This window comes from Microtus ochrogaster, chromosome 22, assembly GCF_000317375.1.
Source record: "Microtus ochrogaster isolate Prairie Vole_2 chromosome 22, MicOch1.0, whole genome shotgun sequence".
NCBI lineage: Eukaryota > Metazoa > Chordata > Mammalia > Rodentia > Cricetidae > Microtus > Microtus ochrogaster.
In genome coordinates this window covers 29,739,895-29,760,655 of record NC_022023.1, presented here as the reverse complement: position 1 = coordinate 29,760,655, position 20,761 = coordinate 29,739,895, and the positions used below count along the sequence as shown (strand labels likewise).

At 42.3% G+C, this 20,761-nt stretch overlaps 1 protein-coding gene across 2 annotated transcripts in view; it reads right to left on the bottom strand.

The window, feature by feature from the left end:
• LOC101996525 (E3 ubiquitin-protein ligase HERC2) overlaps positions 1–20,761 on the bottom strand; it is a 160,101-nt gene that overhangs the window by 89,447 nt on the left and 49,893 nt on the right. For both annotated transcript variants that reach the window (XM_005357814.3, XM_026784298.1), the window contains exons 21-34: positions 19,019–19,203; positions 18,146–18,301; positions 17,087–17,272; positions 12,103–12,273; positions 11,364–11,467; positions 10,290–10,440; positions 7,646–7,860; positions 7,319–7,451; positions 7,081–7,208; positions 6,800–6,995; positions 1,436–1,569; positions 616–789; positions 405–541; positions 138–289 (exon numbers count right to left, since the gene is read on the bottom strand). In XM_005357814.3, coding sequence (XP_005357871.1) covers positions 138–289; positions 405–541; positions 616–789; positions 1,436–1,569; positions 6,800–6,995; positions 7,081–7,208; positions 7,319–7,451; positions 7,646–7,860; positions 10,290–10,440; positions 11,364–11,467; positions 12,103–12,273; positions 17,087–17,272; positions 18,146–18,301; positions 19,019–19,203 — 2,222 coding nt within the window. The remainder of the gene's footprint in view (positions 1–137; positions 290–404; positions 542–615; positions 790–1,435; positions 1,570–6,799; positions 6,996–7,080; positions 7,209–7,318; positions 7,452–7,645; positions 7,861–10,289; positions 10,441–11,363; positions 11,468–12,102; positions 12,274–17,086; positions 17,273–18,145; positions 18,302–19,018; positions 19,204–20,761) is intronic.

Sequence of the window (20,761 nt, the reverse complement as noted above, 5' to 3'; positions counted from 1 at the left end):
TTTCCAAAAGTGACTTTTAGTAAATCTCTACACTACACACTTAAGATCAATGACATGGCACTGCTGCAATCACAATCAGTACCGTATTATCAGTTTTAAAATAAGGACTTTTAATTATCACGTTTTCTTTAGCTCACCCAGTTCTTTAAATCTGGCACTCGCATCCATCAGAACACATCGAATATTCTGAACTGCCCAAGCATACAGCTTGCCGAAAGTCACTTCCAGCAGCATCCGATTGAAGGGTGGAATTAAATCTACATCCTTCAAGCAGTCTGTAAGTGGTTCCCTTTCAAACAAAGAAACAGAATTAGACTCACAACACTGCCAGACTTTTAACTCCAGAAGAACAGCAGTGTCTTGCCAAGATTCCCATATTTGAGAAAAATTTTATAAAGCTTTACCCTATATCAATTCCTTCAGGAATAAGTCTTTGCCATCCACAAAACATAGCATATTGTACAGAAGGAAGTAAGAAACTCTTGGCTGCCAGTTTCAAAATTGTATCTATCCCTTCCAGACGAACCTCTGCTCTCTCCAACTGCAAAAGAGCAACACTTACAGTCAGTGCTCCATCCGACTCAGTGTGAAGAAGCGTGCCACACAAAGTCTTACCTGTTTCAGAAGGCACTTTCGCATTTTCTCCACATCTACCGGCTCTTCCTTAAGGGCAAATTCAACGATGGTACTGAGCAGTGCAGACTGTGGGTAAAGGCCCTGCACATTCTGCTTTAACCACTTGTATTTATGAACTCCTGTAACTGTATTCAACAGCGGCTGCCATTTGTCCTAACAAATAGAAGAACGTGCTCCATTAGTTCTCTACTAACATGAACTCTAAACAAGCAGCACTAGCAGTTTTGTTGTTTGCTCATCTGGTTATCACTAAGAACAGGACCCAGGACTTTGAGACACAAGCAAGAAAAGCACCCCGTCACTGTTATTTTAAATTGAGTAAGTAACAGATTACTTTTTAAAAACATTAATTGCCTCATGGACCAATAGTTTCTCAAACAAATAAGGAAATGAATGAATGCTACATTAAAAAAAAAAAGCTGGGCGCTGGTGGCACACACCTTTAATCCCAGCATTCGGGAGGCAGAGGCAGGCAGATCTCTGTAAGTTTGAAGCCAGCCTGGTCTACAAGAGCTAGTTCCAGGACAGGAACCAAAGCTACAGAGAAGCCCTCTCTCGAAAAACCAAGGGGGGGGGGGATGCACTACAGAGCCAAAACCAAAAGGAAACAGTCCTCTGGCAGTGTGACTGGACAGAACACTGTCAGTCAAGGTTAATAAGAAGTCTGGGGCCACGCTTCTAAAAACACACTATATTCAGGAGCTTGCACGTGCTCAGGACAATGGCATGGCACTAGAGATTCCTCTGCTGTGTGCAGTGTTTCTATCACCCAATCTAAGAACCACAGAGAATACTTCACCTTGGGAGACTTCATGGAAATGGGTCTTTTGTCTACATTTATAGGACTATGAGGCAAAACACAAGCTTCTTCTAAATCACTCTCTTCGTTCCCAATCTTTTCTTCACCATCAGTAGATTCTGGCTTCTTAGGAACTGTATTTTAAAACACAAAAATCATTTATAATATTGTTAATTAAGAACTACGTTAATGTGCAAGAATGTATGCGCTGGTTTTTCCGTCAGCTTGACACAACTGAGAAAATGCTTCCCTAAAACTGGCCTTGGGAGGGCAAGCCTGAGGGTCATTCTCCTAATAGTGATTGATGTGGGAGACCCTAGCCCTTGCCATCCCTGGGCAACTGGTCCCGGGAATGTAAAAGAGCAGGCTAAGTAAGTCGTGAGAAGCCAGTCAGTGAGCAGCACTCTTCCGTAGCCTGTTTCACCTCCTATCTACAGACTCCTGCTGGAGTGCCAGCCCTGACATCCCTCAGTGATGAAGTGTGACCTGAGAGTTGTAAATGAAATACACCCTTTCCTCCCCAACTTTCTTAGGGTCAGTGTTTATCACAGCAACAGAAAGACCTAGAAGGATGCATATTTTCTTCAAAACAGCACAGAATGACACTGTCAACTGTAGTGTTCAAATGAAAAAAACTATTACAATATGTATCCCATGACATCTAGAAACAACACTGACATAGGTCAGAGTCAGGAGAAAAAAGTACAGCAGACTCTCCTGAAGAACAAAGGTGAGAGCTGGGCCATGCGGCACACCGTTAGTGCCAGCACTTAGGAGGCCGTTCAATCTGCCCAATTCGCTATAAACACTCAACACTACAGTCTCTACCTCACGAAGAGGAGTTATGGACCACATAAATGTCAACAGGGAGAGGCAGGCGACAGCTGGAGGTGTGTGCTGCCGAGCCTGACAACCAGACCTTACTCCTTGGAACACACAGATGGTAGGAAAACAGACTCTTGCAAGCTGTCCTCTGATCCTCACAAGTATGTCATGGCAGCTGTGCCCACATGCATGTGCGTGTGTACCCACATGCACACTGTGTGCGTAAACACACACAAATCTTTTAAATGACACTTTCATTTATGAAAGCTGCAATTTATATTTCATGAAATTTCATGAGTCAAAATAGTACCCTTCTTTCTGATTTCTTCTTACAATTTAAAATTGTAAAAAATCAAGACTGAGCCAGTCACCTGGGCTGGAACGGGACCCAAGGCAGCGAACTCCAGAGGAACAGGACTGAGACAGTGACCTGGGCCTGAGCGGGCCTGGGACAGTGAATTCCAAGGGAGCAGGAGCGGATCCAGACCAGGGACATTTACAGAAACAGGTCTGAGCTGACAACCTAGGATAGAGTAGGCCTGAGACAGCAAACTCCACGGGAACACTGAGCAACCTCCAGGAACGTGGAGTTACCAACAGGGTGACTGGAACCATGGCAATGACTGCAACATGAGGAGCAACCATCTAAGCCTTGGATCAATTGAAACCTGGAAGATTGATCACCAGAGTCACAGACAGCCCCAACTACACCAATCAGAGGAAAAGATGGGTAGACAAGGTAAAAACACATGCAACACCACAAAGAGCAACACAACACCAGTAAAATCTAGTGACCCTATAACAGCAACACCTGAACAACCAATTATAGATGAAGCAGAAGAAAATGACCTAAAAAAATCACTTCAGGAGAATGTCTGAAACTCTTAAAGAAGAAATGAGAAATTCCCTCAAAGAAATGGAGCAAAAGACAAACAAAAAAAATGGGAAGACATCAACAAATCCCTTAACGAAAGCCAAGAAAAGCAATCAAACATATGAAAGAAACTATTCAAGACTTAAAAATTGAAATAGAGACAATAAAGAAAACACAAGCCTAGAGAATTATAGAAACAGAAATCATGAAAAAACGATCAGGAACCACAAATGCAAGCATAAACAGCAGAATACAAGCGATGGAAGAGAGAATCTCAAGGGCTGAAGATACAATAGAGGAAATAGATTCATCAGTCAAAGAATACATTAAATCTAACAAAAGCTTAACACAAAATATCCAGGAAATATGGGACACCATGAAAAGGCCAAACCTAAGAATAATAGGTATAGAACAAGGAGAAGATGTCCAACTCAAAAGCACAGAAAATATATTTAACAAAATCATAGAAGAAAACTTTCCCAACCTAAAGAAAGATACAAGAAGCTTACAGAACGCCAAATAGACTGGATCAAAAAAAGAAGTCCCCTCTCCACATAATAATCAAAACACTAAATATACAGAATAAGCAAAGAATATTAAGAGCCGCAAAGGAAAAGGGCCAAGTATCATATAAAGGCAGACCTATCAGAAAATCACCTGACTTCTCAGTGGAAACAATTAAAGTCAGAAGGTCCTGAACAGATATGCTGCAAACAATAAGAGACCACGAATGCCAGTCCAGACTACTATACCCAGCAAAACTTTCAATCAACACACGAGAACAAAACAAGATATTCCATGACAAAACCAGATTAAACCAATACCTAGCCACAAACCCAGCCCTACACAAAGTACTAGAAGGAAAATTACAATCCAAGGAAGTTAGCTGCAACATCAAAAACACAGACAATTGATGATCTCACAGCAGCAAATCCCAAAGAAGGGGAAAACACACAAATTAACATCACCAACAATGAAAACTAAATTAGCAGGAGATAGCAATCACTGGTCATAAATATCCCTTAATATAAATGGACTCCAACTCACCTATAAAAAGACACAGGCTAACAGATTTGATAGGCAACAGAATCCATCCTTCTGCTGCATACAAGAAACACACCTCAACATCAAAGACAGACATCACCTCAGAGTAAACGGTTGGGAAAAAAAATCTCCAATCAAATGGACCGAAAAACCAAAAAAAAAAAAACCAAAAAAAAAAAAATGGACCTAAGAAACAAGGTAGTGTAGCTACCCTAATATATAACAAAGTAGACTTCAAAAACTCAAGCGTAGCACATAAACAACGTAAAGACAGCAAGAGGCCACATTCAGCTACAGTCCTGCTTGTCCTCGCTGATGTCCCACATGAAGGGTCTATCATCAGTGTGTAAATGAACAGTGTGACTCCTCTGTTAGCGTCTGCAGTGAGGAGCACTTCTACCGAATGTGCAGAGTGCTTTGGTATGTCTTCTTGCTCTTTTAAAGTTTTTAGACTAATTCTGTTCAACATATAACATAGAGAAAAAGAACAATATACCTAGGTATAAGGTGTTAACAAAGCCAGACTGGGTAGTCTAAACCCTGCAAGTTAAGAAAAGTATGGGTTGGAAAGATGGTTTATTGGTGAACAGTGGATGCCCTTCCAGAGGACCCAGGTTCAATTCCTAGAATCCACACGGCAGTTCATCATTGTCTGTAACCTCAGATCCAGGGAATTTGGTACCGTCTTCTGACTTTCAGGGGCACCAGGCATTCATGTGGTAGATAGACATAGATACAGGCAAAATACCCATGCATATAAAATAATAATGATTTTTAAAAAGAACCAAAGAAAGGGAAGTTTGTACCTTAACTAGCTCCTAAGTACTAAGAATTAAGCCCTAAGAACAGCCTCCTTTTAGGAGTGTTTTGGTTAAGTATGGGGGATCCCTATTATCTAAAAGCCTAAAGGCAGAGTCATGAAAATGACAAGCTTAAGAGTAGCATAGGCTACATACCAATGCCCTGTCTCTAAAAGAGTGTTTTTTGCTGGTTTGTGGTGGTGCACCCCTTTAATCCCAGCACTTGACGAGGCAGAGGCAGGTGGATTTCTGAGTTTGGGGACAATCTTGTCTACAGAGCAAATTCCAGGACAGCCAGGGTTATACAAAGAAACCCTGTCTCAAAAGGCAAACAAACAAAGAGTGTTTTCATGTACCTGAATTCTAGAGCCATGATAGGTGATAACGGATTGTGATGTTAAGAGTACCATATAACAGGTGCAAGAACTTTGCAACACAAGCTAGAAAAGCACCCTGTACTGATATTTTAAATTGAGTAAGAAGCAGATTACTGTAAAAAACATTAATAGCCTCAGGAACCAATACTTTCTCAAACAAATAAAGAAATGAAAGAAGGCTACACTCTGAGGAGTTGAAATTTAAGTGACTTGTGTCAATCACACAAGTCCTGCCTACCTACTGGTCTGACAGCCACCAAGAGAAACGTTGGACACCAAAGTTCATGAAAGTTCCCCTGACAGACACTAGCACTGGGAAAACAACACAGGTTCTTACAGGATCCCACCAGCAGGAGACCCTGGAAGCTGTGCCAGACTGGCTCTCAGCATCCTCCCACATATACCCCTTTTCCATACCCTTCTGTAACTTTTGCAGTGATAAACTGTAACTGTGACCATTAGCACATGCTATCAAGTCTGACAATATGCTGGATACACAGATCATCAGCCATTTCTACAGGCCAATGAGTTTCCAAGTGAGCTGGGAAGAAAAGCGGGGAGGAAAGAATAGGGGGAAAAGGGAAAAGAAGGGTAAGGAAAGAAAAGGGAGACATTAGGAGGAAGAAAGGTAGGTAGAAGAGAAAGAGGAAGGAACTGGAAGGAGGAAGAGGAGGAAAGAGAAAAGGGGGAGGTAGGAAGGGAGAGGGAAAATGAAAAGGGAAAAAAAAGCAAATGGACCGGGGAGAAGATGGAAAAGCTTCAAATATCATACAGTACATCTAGACACCCACAACAAGCAGTTCAAGATCCAGAAATAAGAAGCAACTGAGTTTTGACACAGGCCTGAGATCTGGCTATATACGTTTCCATAGTATCAGTACCTGTGTGCAAATGTGGTCCAAAAATATTTGAATTTATTTGTCTTGAGTCTTTGAGGAATGAATGACTATATCCAGGGAAGCCCACTATATTCAATTGCTGTAATTATTCTGCTTTATTTACCAATTTGTTGTGCTTGGTACTACCTGCAGTTTTGAGCACCCACTGAAGGTCTTAGAGTATATCACCCAAAGATAGAGGAAATTATCTTACTCAGTACTTCAAAACAACAAAACATTGTTCTCACAAAAAAAGGCAAAATAAAATGTTCCAATATATTTCATTACCAGGATGATAGTATAAATTTTTTAAAGTTCTTTCATTATCAAGTTACTAATCAGGACTTCTGTATTCAATCAAAAATATGCATAAATACTATCACAAAACATGAAAATGCCACAGGCAATGCCCACTATCACACACAACGTCTCTCTGAAGTCACAGACTCAGCCAAGGTAGGAATACATCCTGATGTTTACATCCCACAATGTCCCTCCGAAGTCAGACTCAGCAAAGGCAGGAAGGGATACACGGTAACGATACATCCTGACACTGACATCATTACCTCTCTTTTTCCTTCTTTCTCTAATGATCTTCTGAGCTATCCTCCTCCAACGCGGTAATGAGCCTAACAGCTTAAACTTAGACATTATAGAGAGGTCACTACAAACAGCAGGCCTCAATTCATTGAAGAGAAATCTCAAACGTTCGATGACAGGAGCACACACCTCCTTGTAAGAACGGCCCTGTTCTTGATGAGTCTGTGAAGTTAAACAGGGAAATTGATTAACAACAAATGTGTTGCAACTGTTTACCCAGCACGGAAAAAGATTAGAATCCACTCACCTTAATGAGTGAGCATTTTGCCTGGTAGACAACTCGACAAACATCCACCACAGATTTAGGCAGTGTTCTGTGCTTCACTTGCTCAATGCCAAGCGTTCCTACATGAACTAAAGATAATGCCACGTGACCTGTAAGAGACATTTTTGGAAAGGGCAAGGTAGGAATTAATTAATATAACCTGCACATCATTTGAAAGGTCTACAATGTAGTGAAAACACACAGGTTCTTAGCTCTGTACCTAAATCTTCATGTTTCAGGAGGCAGCATAATAGTAGACGGCCAACCTCCTCCACAGGATGCTCAGGAGGAAATGTGATTGGTGTGGTCAAGTGGCACTGTCTACAGTACCTTTCGATTTGACACAGAAAGTCCTGCAAGAAGAGCCAGAGGTAACCTCAGAGTCACGAATAAATCTTCACAAACCCCAACATACCATAGCATTGACCCAGCTTTTTGCCACAGGTATGGAAAGAAGTAATTATCACCTCAAAACCAAATCTCAAATAACAAGCAATACTGTGCTACTTGAATATTACAGAATGCTGAGTCAGAGTATCAAACACACCTTCACATTGTGGTCCTGGATGTTGTTGTCAGCGATGGCTTGCAGGAAGGCCTGAGAATGATCCCCCAGAGCCCATCTGTGAGAACACAGTCGGGACTTACTGATGGGTGTGCCCCCAGGAGAGCTACAGTGATCCTCGTCTTTCTCTTCATTGTAGTTGTAGTGAATCTGGCTGGTCTGTAGACCCCCAGAGAAAATCGATGACTGTAGCCACTCTACAAAATGCATAAGTATTCATTAAAGAGAAATAAACACACACATACACACACACAATCCTAAACAGAATACCCAGTTTCAAAAAGGACATTCAGCATCACTCTTGCTAACATACTTAAACTCTCAACACTAGTTATGTGAAAAAAAGTAACAGAACTTTATGACCTTAGCTATGGTGTGATTAGTTTAAATTGTCTATTTAACATAATGCAGAATCACTTGAGAAGGCTATCTGTAAGGGATTGTCTAGATCAGATGTGTTGTAAAGTATTATTTTAACTAGGCAAAGAAGTGTTACACTTTTTTGCTGCAGAGTATGACTTTAACTGTGTAAAGGTGTATTATTTTAGATTATGCTCCATTTGTTTAATTATGTAAAGATGTGTTATATTTGTTTCACCTTGGCTGCCTAAGGCACCAGATTGGACTAATAAAGAGCTGAATGTTCAATAGCTAGGCAGGAGAAAGAACAGGCAGGGCTTACAGGCAGAGAGAATCAATAGGAGGAGAAATCTAGGCTTGGGAGGGAAGGAGGAAAGAGAGAAACAGGAGGATAGAACAAAGGAGAAACCCAGGGCAAGAAGCTAGGCAGTCACCAGCTATACATGAGAAGCAGTGAAAATAAGATGTACAGAAGAAAAAAAAGTAAAAAGCTTGAGGCAAAAGGTAGATAAAGAGAAACAGGTTAATTTAAGTTAAAAGAGCTAGCCAGAAAGCTAACCAAGCATCCAAAACTAGTAATAGGTCTCCATGTCAAGATTTGGGAGCTGGTTAGTGACCGCACCCCCCCCCCTAAAAAAAAAGCCCGGTACACAGATGGGCCCTACGCACTTTTATGGAAGATTGCCTTTACTACATCTAAGCTGAGGGACACCATTCTCGGGATTTAGGTCCTGGACTGTGTAAAGTGGAGACGGGGAGCTGAGTAGCAAGCATGCATGTTTTTATTTTCTCTCTGCTTTCAACTGTGCACGGGATTAGCTGCTTCAAGTTCTTGTCTTGACTTTCTCACAATGATGGCCTGTTGACCTGCAACTGTAAGTCAAGCACACTCTTTCTCCTTTAAAGCTGCTGTGTGTCAAGGTGTTTGATCAGAGCAACGGGAACGGAACTAAAATGCACAACAGAACTTTGCAGGCTTCACAAGTACTGGTTTGGAGGTATTTTTCCCAAAGGATTCTTACATTGGGAGCTTGGTCCCCAACATTTCAATGTTACAGTATGGGGCCCAGGAGGGGGTCCTCAGAGGCAGGACACCATGGCTGTACCCGTGGAAGAGTAGATTTCGTGGGGCCCAGGAGGGGGTCCTCAGAGGCAGCTCACTGTGGCTGTGCCCGTGAGAGAATAGATTCGTGCCTACAGGGCCCTGATTAGCTCTAGAGAACAACTGCACAAAAGCATGAACTTCACTCTTAAATCACATTCTGGCTTTCTGTATTATCACGTGATCTCATCCATCACGGGTGGATGAGTCATGCAGCCAAATGGGCCTGCCAGTCAAGCTATTTCTGACGGTAGCAAAAAAATTAATACAGCACCTAAAGACTCACATACACACATTCACACGGGAAACCAGCAGGTGCTCCCCTTACTCCAGCTCTAAGAGGGAGGGCAGCAGAGGCCTATCAAGGGCACGGAGGTGGAAGATCAGCACTATACTAGAGGAGGAGGAGGGAGAGCAGAGCATTCTGAGTTCTGCAATCAGACAGAGATGCTGAGCATGCAGACAAGAAAGCAGCATGCCTGAACAATCTAAACTGTTCACAAAACTAAAGAAACAAGACAATATTTTAACAAACAACCCACATCTGTTTAAAGGAAACAGCTTAGAGATGGGAAAGCAACGGGTTGGAAAGGAGAGAGCTGTGTGTTCCGCATTTGAAACATGGGTCCAGCAGCTCTAACAGGATATATCTTTTGTTGTGGTGATTAGGGATATTTATAGCTGCTTACACCTCAGTGGAGGAAACCCCACTAGAAAATGAGTGGCATGCATATCGCTACAGGGATGTATTCAGTGTTCTTACTGGATACTTAGATTTAAAGTACTCGGGAACTTTCACAAATAGCTACATCAATTCTTCTAAACCACAGAGCTGAGCTGATCCTAATCACTTTGCTCTATGGAAAACATGAACAAGTGCCGGTTACCTCCCAAAGACAAGCTTCTGACCTGTTGGGGCACAGTGCCTTCCATTCTAGTTGTTCCTCTGTTGCCCTATGTGGAACTCATCCTCCACTAGTACAAGTCTCGGGGAGGAAGGCTAACAGCACCGTCTACCCCACAGGCAGCTCAGTGGCTTGGAGGCCATCCAAGACATCCACTCTAACAAGCAGCCAAGGTCTCTGACCTCTTCAACAGTGCCTTCCCTATGTGTAACAGAGTGAGGCACATAAATCTGGTTAGCAAAAGTAACATCGCTCTTACTGGCGCATTCAACCTCCACAGGAGACAGCGGTGTGCTCATTGCTAAATAGGAAGCATGTAATCCAAGAAGCAGGCCCAGGTTTCTCTCTGTGTCAATCAGAGGTGAAGACAGACTTCCCAGATCTGGTATGGTAACAACTTCTTGGTCAGGCTGAAAAAATTGTCAGTTGAGAAAACAAAGTTTATTAAATACAACACCAAAAAGACCAGGGGCTTGTGAGTGTAAGAGCTACTGCCATGAAAACAAGAAGGTGCCAAGGGCACTTGTTACCACCTCCTGCAGTGAGTTCACAGTAGAGCCTGGAGCACACTAGAGAGCACACAGAGAAAATAAACAACAGCTCTAGGGCATCAAAGAGGAGAAGCTCTGTTAAATGGCTGAACTAGGATACTCCCCTGAAGAACCCAAGAGGTATTTCAAATGACTTGTACATAATGTTTCCAGAAAGTGCAGTGACTCACTTGACCGCACAGAGACAGTGAGATGGAGAACAGTGGACACGCAGCATGTCTTAGCAGGACAGTGAGCCTTGGCCCTCGTGGGCAGGAAATCAGTAATTCAGGGTTAACAATAAAGCAAATGTGCTGTACAAGTAAACTTTCCAGTCACCCCACACAATGCACGAAGTTCATTTTCCCCTCCAGAAAATGCCTTAAGCCTCATTTGCTGACTTCTGTTACTTCCTGATATCTGGAAGGTTAGTCCAAATATACAAACTCCAATATTCATAAAGATGCATTTCTTTCTTAAATTACACTTCTTTTACTTTTCTCTAGGACAGTAAACCATTCTAAATTTTTATGTAAGTTGACCAACTGTAAAGCCAAAGCTTAATGTCTTTTTTTTAAGTGGAACATTTCTCTATTTCTGACATAATGTGAACTTTTCAAGACTTACATATAATAAACCTTAACATACAAAATATAAACTCATCCCCAAAATATCATGTAAACCAGCATAATCACTTATGTCGAAATATTAGTATAACAAGGTAAAAAGTCATTGCATAACAGGAAATACAGAGGGAGCCTCTCCTCACAACCCTGCATATTAAAGCAGGCACACAGGCTCACCTCCAAATACTGGCCAACACAGAACGCATGCATAGATTCCTGTGTGTCTTCAAACTGCAAAGCCGCTTCCAAAGCCACCACTGGATCTTCCCCTGCAAACTGAGCTAAAACAAAAAGGAAAGCAGCAGCATGAGTTCAATGCAATTTGACCAGACAGCTCTAATAGACACACAGCAGGCAGGAAGTAAGTCTGGTTCAACTCCAAAGTGTGAGCTGCTGGCATGGAAGAACCTGCTACTCTCACAGGCCAACTCAGAACTTAGGACAAGTTCTAAAAAGTACTAGAAAATAAAAATGCCAGCCTAGTCTACAAAGCAAGTTCCAGAACAGCCAGAGCTATTATACAAAGAAACTGTCTCAAAAAACAACCCCTTCCCAAAAAAACAGGTCATGGTGGTACTGACCTTTGATCTGGTAGGCAGAAGCAAATATCTAAGTTCAAGGCCAGACTGGCAGCCTTTCAAGAAACTTTACAGAGTTTCAAGACCGCAATGGCTACACAGAGAAACCTTGTCTCTCAAAAAAATAAAATAAAAAACAAAAAAAACAACAACAAAAGCATGATAATGGGAAATTCTTCAACTTGAGCACAAATTTGTTGTGAAGACAAGACCAACGTCACAGATACACTTTAATTCTGTTATACCTGGAAATATATTTAAGAATTCATCTGTAAGCTGAGGACTCTACTTAAATGAACACAGACGGTTTCTAACTATGGAATAGAGTGAGCCCTTACCAAGTATACTATTTCCTGTTAATGACTGCGTTTGGAAGTCCTTTATATCATACACTTTTCCATCAATTACAGTCCAGAAGCCGCCATCCTTATTGTGGTTCTCCAAGTCAGCTTTGCGTATCAGGGTGACTTCTTCATTATTTCTACAGCTCTGACCAGTGAAAAACGACTCTGGAAAACAGAAACCAAACATCTGTCCACAGAGTGATAGTAGCTACTGATACAATAAACTTTTAAAACATAATATGGAAGAAAATTTGGCAAAGTGAGGTGGTCTGAATGTAACTGGTCACCACAATCTCATAGGAAGTGGCACTATTAGGAGATGAGGCTTTGTTGGAGTGGGTGTGACCTTGTTGAAAGAAGCAGGCTTTGAGGTTTCCCATGCTCAGGTTACCGCCCAGTGTCTCTAAGACCATTTCCCATTGCCTGTAAGATGTAGGACTCTCAGCTCCAGCACCACGTCTGCCTGTACATCACCATGACGACTAAACCTCTGAAACTCTAAGTCATCACTTCAATTAAAAGTTGTTTTTATGAGAGTTGACGTGGTCATGGTATCTCTTCACAGTAAAAAACTACTGAGACGGAAAGTGGGGTTTTTTGGGCATGTTTTTGGTATGTTGTGTGTATGTTTGCACATATGCATGCTTACATGTTTGTGGGCACACATGTGTAGATGTGAATATACGCATGTGTGAGTAGGTGTGAGGAAGCCAGAGGTGGATGTATGTTTTCTTAGATCACGCTCTACCAAATTTATTATTTACTGCTGAATCTGGAACTTGCCGATTTGGCTGTTTTAACTAGCCAGCTTGCCCAGGCATTCCCAGATCCACCTCCAAGAAGCTGGGATTACAGCCACTAGGCTTTCTTTAGTTTTTAGCTTTGTTTTGAGACAGGGTCTCACTATCACTATACAGCCCTCACTGGTCTGGAACTCAATATGCAAATCAAGCTGTCCTCAAACCCACAGAGATCTCTGCCTCCCAAGTACTGGGAGCAGAGGCATGCGCCACCACACTTCCGAGCAGAGGCATGACCCATCACACCTGGCTACCTCCAGGCTTGTTTTTAATGTGAATGATGGAGATGCAAGCTCTAACCCTCATGCTTGCACCTCTCATTCCAGGGAAAGCATTATAAAGGCTCAATGGACAACCAAAGAGATAAAGAAATTGGCCTCAGGGTGGAGAGATGGCTCAGTAGTTATAAGCACTGACTGTTTTTCCAGAGGTCCTGAGTTCAAGTCTCAACAACCACATGGTAGCCCACAACCACCTGTAATGAGATCTGGTGCCCTCTTCTGGCCTGCAGGAATATATGCAGATAGAACATTGTATATATAAAAAAATATATATCTTTCTTTTAAAAAAGGAAAAACAAAGAAATTGATCTCATTATCTGTTCATCAGAAAATTTGTGAGAAAAAAATTCTTCAAGGAAAAAATGTCAAAGGCTTGTTGGATACAAAGTATATAATTACTTCTTTAAAAAAAGAAACATGTAATTAAGGCTTGAGCTGGCATTTTGCAAAAGCAATGCCTATCTAGTTAATATACATGTAAAAGTATTTTAAACCTAATTAACTATCTGAAGGGGAAAAAAAAGTTTTGTTAAAACTTCAGGGGCGGGGGGGCTAGAGATACAATGCAGTAGTAGAATTTTTCCTAGGGTGTGCAAGATCCTGGATATTATCCTTAGCACCAAAAAAGGGGAGGAAAAAAGGAAGCCACAGCAAGAAACAACTGTACATCCACCAAAATGGACAAGTACCAGGTCCTGCCATAAACATACAACAGTGAAAATCCACACCCGGAGTAGGGAAGCTGGCACAGTGGCTACAAAGTGTCACTTTGTGGTGAAAATCTAGACAACAAGCACTGCCATCAAATGTGCAAGCCAAAACTTGTCACACCCTAAACCTGGAAACAGCGAGTAGAATAAAGAAATAAGGTATGGTCAAATAATGATATACTATACAAAGCAATAAAAATGAACTTGATGGCAAGATAAAGCTAAGAGACCTAATGCTGGGGAAAAGAAGGCAGAGTCCAAATATAAAATATAAAACTTCAATTTCATTTACATCAAGTCTAAGAACAGACAAAATGAAAAGCTGTAAGTTCGGAAGCAAAAGCATACTCGATGAACGGAATGACAACAAGCTCTCATCCTGGACAGCAGTGTTTGTATTAGCCCCGCCATGCTTCCATGCTTAACCTAGACAGGTGGGACACAGCTTTCCCTGTGCGCTAACACAGAGCCAGTCTGTGCGCATGTGTGTGTATGTTGTGTGTGTGCGCGCACGCACACTTGCACTACAAACATTTATGTAAAATAAAATAAAAAGATGGGTTTGAGTGACTGCTGAGTGTTTGGCCCTGCACATGACATATAACCCCACCTTTACTCCAAGGCTCAGGGACCATGGTGGAAGAGGAGACAGAAATTATTTCTGTCTGTGGACATTCCCTGGCTGTTGTCAATGAACTAAGAAGCAGTGGCTACTTGTACAAAACTGGGCTTGTCAACAGACTATCATCAGTGTGGAAGGGTCCAAAGGTCCCATCTCTCCCTGGGCAGCTGATAGGTAATTAATAGTTGCTGGGAGAGAAGTAATCATATTACTCAATAGTGTAGCCACTTATGGCTTTTGGCTTAAGTAAATAACCCCCTACCCACGCTCATGAAGGCAACACTAATTAAGTCCAGGTGGGCCATCCCCTCCACCAACAACAAAACAGACAAGAAAGTAAATGATTAAACTGCTGGGCAGAAACAGGAAGGCGTACAGTGGGATGGGCAGGAAAATGGGTATGACCAAAGGAGACCGTGGAGAACCCATCCGTAACTATGACATTCAGTAATTCTTCTGAGACTTTCATACGTGGATGCAATGTTTAACACCTGCCACCCCCTTCCACCCAGATGTTGCCCCCCAACCTGTCCCATCCCCTCTCAAATTCGTGGGGGGGGGGTGAGCTTTGTCTTAAGTAATCCGTTCACTCTCATTTGTGTTGCCCTCATACTCATGATGAGTACGGCGCCTCCTACTGAGGTCCAGGCCCACATTCTAGATGACATCAACTGTCCACAGCTCCACAGTTAGGAGTGGAGCATTAGAAAGCCCTTCACAATCCCTGTTAAAGTGCTGCACAACCACACATCCAGGCCTTGTGTAGGCGAACACAGATGCTGTGCGGTTTTGAGTGTCTGGGAGTCTGTCTCACACCGGTCCTCCCAGCCCTCTCTGGCTCTTACCATGTTTCTGCCCCTCTTCCAGGAGTAGACCACCAGCTTGTGGATGAGCCCTCCACTCACTGCTGACAGATTACACAGAAGTGACAGACAGCTCTAAAGGGCAATTGGATACTGTGTCCATTTAGCAAAACAGTAGTAGTAGGTTCACCTACTCCCCAACCATGGGTCCTTGCCCAGACTTACAGTTCCAGGACTGCATTTCCTCCTGTGGAGGAAGCCTTAAACCTAGCCAACAACTGTTACTCCTGTAACGTCTCTGCCATTTTTACACCCAATGGCTTATCTTGCCACAATAATTGTTCATCACTACACTAAGACTGTTAAAGACTCTACCCCCACCCCAACTTTATGTCTACATGTCTTCAGGTACTATGAAAGGTAGCAGCTTCTTGACCAGTGCCAGCTTGATTTCTCCGCACCCTGTACCCAAGGTGTATAGTATCCCGAACAGCAGTCTTACCATCAAGTTCCTGCAGGAAACCAAGAGAAATAGCCATAGCCTGTATCATTTTGGAGGAGGCTCTGGGATTTCTCCAAGTAACAGCTTTAGAGAAAGCTTCCCACATGTGGTACTGGGCTTTTTATCTGGCAACCCAGTTACAGGGAGGAGCATTATATATGTGTTTGGGAAGCTTATAAAATAATAGACTTCCATATCACTTTTTTAAACACCCTAGTGTTAAGTCACATGTGGCATGGCTCAGGGGGTAACAGCAATTGCCACACAAGCCGGACACCTGAGTTCAATCCCCAGGAGGCACATAAGCATGGAAAGAGAGGCCTGACCACACAAAGCTGTTCTTGGAAAATTCACACTACGGCCACTCGCATGACCACCACTCAACGTCACAACCAACATGTACACACAAACAACAGTGACAAGAAAAAAAGACTTGAAACAAGTAAAATATTGATCAAATTCAATGCCCTTAATCAAATTTAGCAGAGAAAACAAAATAAGCAACACTTAGCTCACTCTGAAATAAAAACAGATAAATGGAACTGAAATAAGTATCAACTGCACTTAAAAATAAAATTTCTAAAAATGTAAAACTTTTCTTTAGGCTTCTGTCACTCTGGCCTAAGCTTGTGGTGTAAAGATGAGTATGGAAAAGGGGAAGGGGGAAACCAGCAAGAGCTTCCATGAAAGAAGAACCACAGCTCTAGCTAATTCCGAGCCCAGGAAACCAGTCACATAGAGCACAGAGACTTAGCCTCAGCTTCAGATCCCGCAGCTCAAAACCTGGGGCACTCAAAGGTCTGCTCCAACTGCTACACCCTACAGACAGTGACTGCAGACTCAGCTGAGTGCAAACCTCCCTATTCACTGTGTCACACAGCATGAGTGATCAGGAGGTCTCCTGGGCTGTCTCCTAGGCTGCGCTATACCTAGTCACCTAATAGTAACTTCTGGAAACACCACCCGGGGAGGGCGCTAGACCCAATCACCTTAATAGTAACTTCTGGAATACTGCCCGGGGAGGGCCTGCAAAATGTTTCTAAAAATCAGAATTTAACTACCTAAAGAAAAACCTCTCTGGAGTGTAACCTAATTCTCTTCTTATCTGGATTATATTCTATCCCCACTCATATGGCCATTGGTGAAAATGGCAGTAATTAGATGTCCTTTTTCAAGCTGTCTTTAGACAGGAACTACTGGGTGACATAGACAGAAAGAACACTTTCCTCGGCGCACATGCTTCAAGTGAAGAGGGCGTACCCATTATTCCAGGCCAGGCCAATTCTTCATGATCGTCCCGCTCCTTTCCTGGTGCCAAGTGGTTGAAACGATCCAGGTGCTCCAGGAGACCTCCGAGCAGAGGGATAGCTCCAGCCTCTTGCATGAGACTAGCATTTTTACTGAGCAGAAGCACTATAGAGACCACCAGCTCTGGAAGGAGTACACCTACATTTAGACAAAAACAATAAGATTTTTGGAGTGTGGGCTGGGGCTGTAGGCATGCCTAGCATGTACAGGCCCTGAGTTCAATGACACAAATAAAACAGAATTAAAACCTTGCTTTACATTTAAGTTCTAAGTCACAGAATAAAGACACTCGTTCACTAGCATATTTTTTCTTCTTTTTGGGGGGAGGCTTTTGAGATAGGGTTTCTCTCTGTAACCCTAGCTGTCCTGGAATTTCCTCTGTAGACCAGGTTGGCCTCGAATGTAGAGATCCGCCTGCCTCTGCCTCCTGAGTGCTGGGATTAACGACATGTGCCACACTGCCTGACTACAATACTGTTTTCTTAAAAAGAGCAGTAGAATTGTAAAGATTGAACCCTGTAGGTGACAAAAATATTTTTCAAAACACAGACCTATTTTACTGGTGGATGATTTACTTTAAAAAGTATATACTACAGAGAAACCCTGTCTCGAAAAACCAAAAAAAAAAAAAAAGTATATGCTTGGCAATATTTTTACCATCTGAAAGTAAGTCCTGAAAAATAATGCTCTAATAATCTCACAAAATTAGTACAAGACGCTGAAAGCAGCTATTAATTTTTATGCAGTAAAAATGAAATTAAATACTAGCCATTCACCTCATTACATTTCTGTTTGTATTTTAAGACTGCATTAGCAGCTTACTCAACAAAACGGCAGAGGGACAGAGGGAAGGAAAAAGAAAGGGGATCAGAAAATAAAGAGTGAACACAGAAAGTTTTATCAGCAGGGGCTACATCATAGCTTTCGCCAGTCTCCTAAGACAGCACGAGTTAGCGGAAGTCAAAGTACAAGGAAGGTGAACAGATAAAGTAAGGAAAGCAGGAGAGGCACCTGTGAAGTCCCCTTCCATTACACAGGCGACCTCTGCGAAGTGCTGCCAGCTGGTGGAAGCAATGCTGGCTGCCACAGGCAGTATATCTCCAATGTGTGTGCACAGGAGAGCTGTGTACTTTTTCAGCAAGGAACCAACACCCATTAGCTCAGGACCTGAAAGCAAGATTTAGAAAATTGCATTTTCACTACTAAAAATTTACTCTGATGACAGAATTGTTCTCCTATTCCACTCTCAAGAAGAGACTGTTTGTTTACCTGTCTTCCCAAGCAAGAACATATTTACCCTCAGCCTCTGACTCTTTTTTTATATCATGTTAACTAAAGAGATTACATCCCTGATAATCTTAAGAATTTAAATGCTTATATAATTCAGTAAAATAATAGTGTATCCACTGCTGGCATGATGGCTCAGTGATTAGGAGTAATTGTTATTCTTACAATTTACAACCATCCAGAACTCCAGCTCCAATGAATCTGACGCTCTCTTTTGACCTCTGTGAGCACCAAGCATACATGTGTTGCACACATACATGAAGGCAAAAGATTGATATACACAAAATAAACTTTTATAAATATATTTTTAAAGTATTAATATAAATAGATTAATAAATAAATAATAGATTAAAAATGTAGCTTCCAAAATTGGTGCACTTAATACAGTACAAGAACTATATTTGGATACACAGAATGGGCAGATTAAAACCAAAAAAAAAAATCAAAATTTAAAAGCTCCAAATGCATAAGTCAATTTCATGCTTTTAAAAACCTTACTGGAGGCTCTCAGCCATCTATAATGAGATCTGGTGCCCTCTTCTGGCATGCAAGCATACATAGAAGGAATGTTGTACACATAATAAATAAAAACCTTACTGGAAGCATCTGCACTCTGAGCAGTGTTCTCTCCTGGGTAGAGCTTACTGACGAGCAAGCGCTGGAAGCGCAGCAACAGGTCCAGGGAGGCAGACCGCTCACAGCTATGCTGCTCAGAGTCCAGGCACGACGAGATGCGGCGAGCAACGTCCTTCAGTCTGGCTACAGTCTGAGAGGCAATGTTTCTAAGAAAGGGAGAGAGAGTGAAAAACTAAACATTACTGCCAAAAAGCAAAGCAAAGAACGTGGCATGAACTAGTTATCAGAAGCACAGAGCACACGTAAATTACCCACCCCAAATGTGTGAAGTGGATCTGCACCAAGCACACCCTCATTCCAAACTGAGCAGATGCCAAAGATCTAACAAAGTCCTTGGTTTACAAATTTGCTCCTACAGAACATCAAACAGTGATACAAAATAAGAGAAGATCTTGTTCAAAAAGGAAAATTCCTAATAAAAACCTCTGAAAACAAAAAACTATTCTATTATTTTCCAGAGTAATACTTCGAATACAAACGTCGTTTGTTCTAAAAGTCAGGATCACCGTATCACTACACTGCCTCTGCAGCGTCTGCTCACGGAGGCACTGAGGTGTGGCGCAGGGGTCCTCTGGGCAGAGGGCACAGGGGAGATACTGAACTGAGTATAAACTGCCCTGCTTTGAATAACAGATACCCATACACCATAGCAAGGAGCAGCAGCTGCAGGCCTAACTGTGCATTGTGCCTTGAGCACCCAGCACGGAAAGGAAGGAAGTCATGAGATTCTGCCACATCTATAAAGTAGAGGAGGTTCCTGTTCTACAACCACATACAAAGGATCAAAGGTAGAAATAGCTAGAGAGGGGCAGCAAAACCATGCTGCTAGACCTAAATCCTGCAACAGGGCTCACTGAATTCTGGGAGGGTAAAAAGGGGACATTATTTACACAAGCAAGGGGCAACTGAGGTCAGCATGAATCTGTTGATAGAGGGCAGGGAATACCAGATGGGATACTTGCCAAGTAACCATAGTCCCTGCTCCAAGTGTACAGAAAACAGAAAGGAACAGGTTAATGAAGGGTAACAGAAAGACAAGAGATAAACTCAGGCCTGATTCCAGGGCTGCCACTAAACCAGATCTACCCCAGCAGCCCCAGGTAGGAATACATGTAAGTTACCAACACCTACAGTGGTCCCCAAAAGACCAGCCTGGAAACCTCTGCACATCAGAAAACATCAAGAGCATACTTTAGGCTCCACCTCTTTTTAAATAATAATGCTTTTATGTATTCTTTGAGAATTTCATACATTATGTCTTGGGGGGGCTTCACCTCTTAATTCCTACAGACTGAGGAGAAAATTATTAATAGCTTCTATCCTGTGGTCAGTACCACAAAACTCTGAGCAGTATGAATGAAGATAGGACAGTAAGGGGAAAGGGGAGGGGTTATGGCTGCTACAGTAATTCCACCTTACACTGAAAGATTTTCCCAGGCGTAGGACCTCATTCTGACCACACGTTACAATGAGCACACAGTAGGATCCCACTTGACCTCCCCTGTCAAGCTCACTACCTGCTAACTACCCCTGACAATACTGCAACAGAAAAAATGGGTCCAGATTCTTGGAGGGGCAGGGCAAGCAAGATGGCTCCCAGCAGCCAGGGTGATCTGAGGCCTAGGGCTTCCATGTGCACCTGCATTCACACGCACATACCTACACATCAGCACACCATCTACATAATCTAAAATAACACAAGTA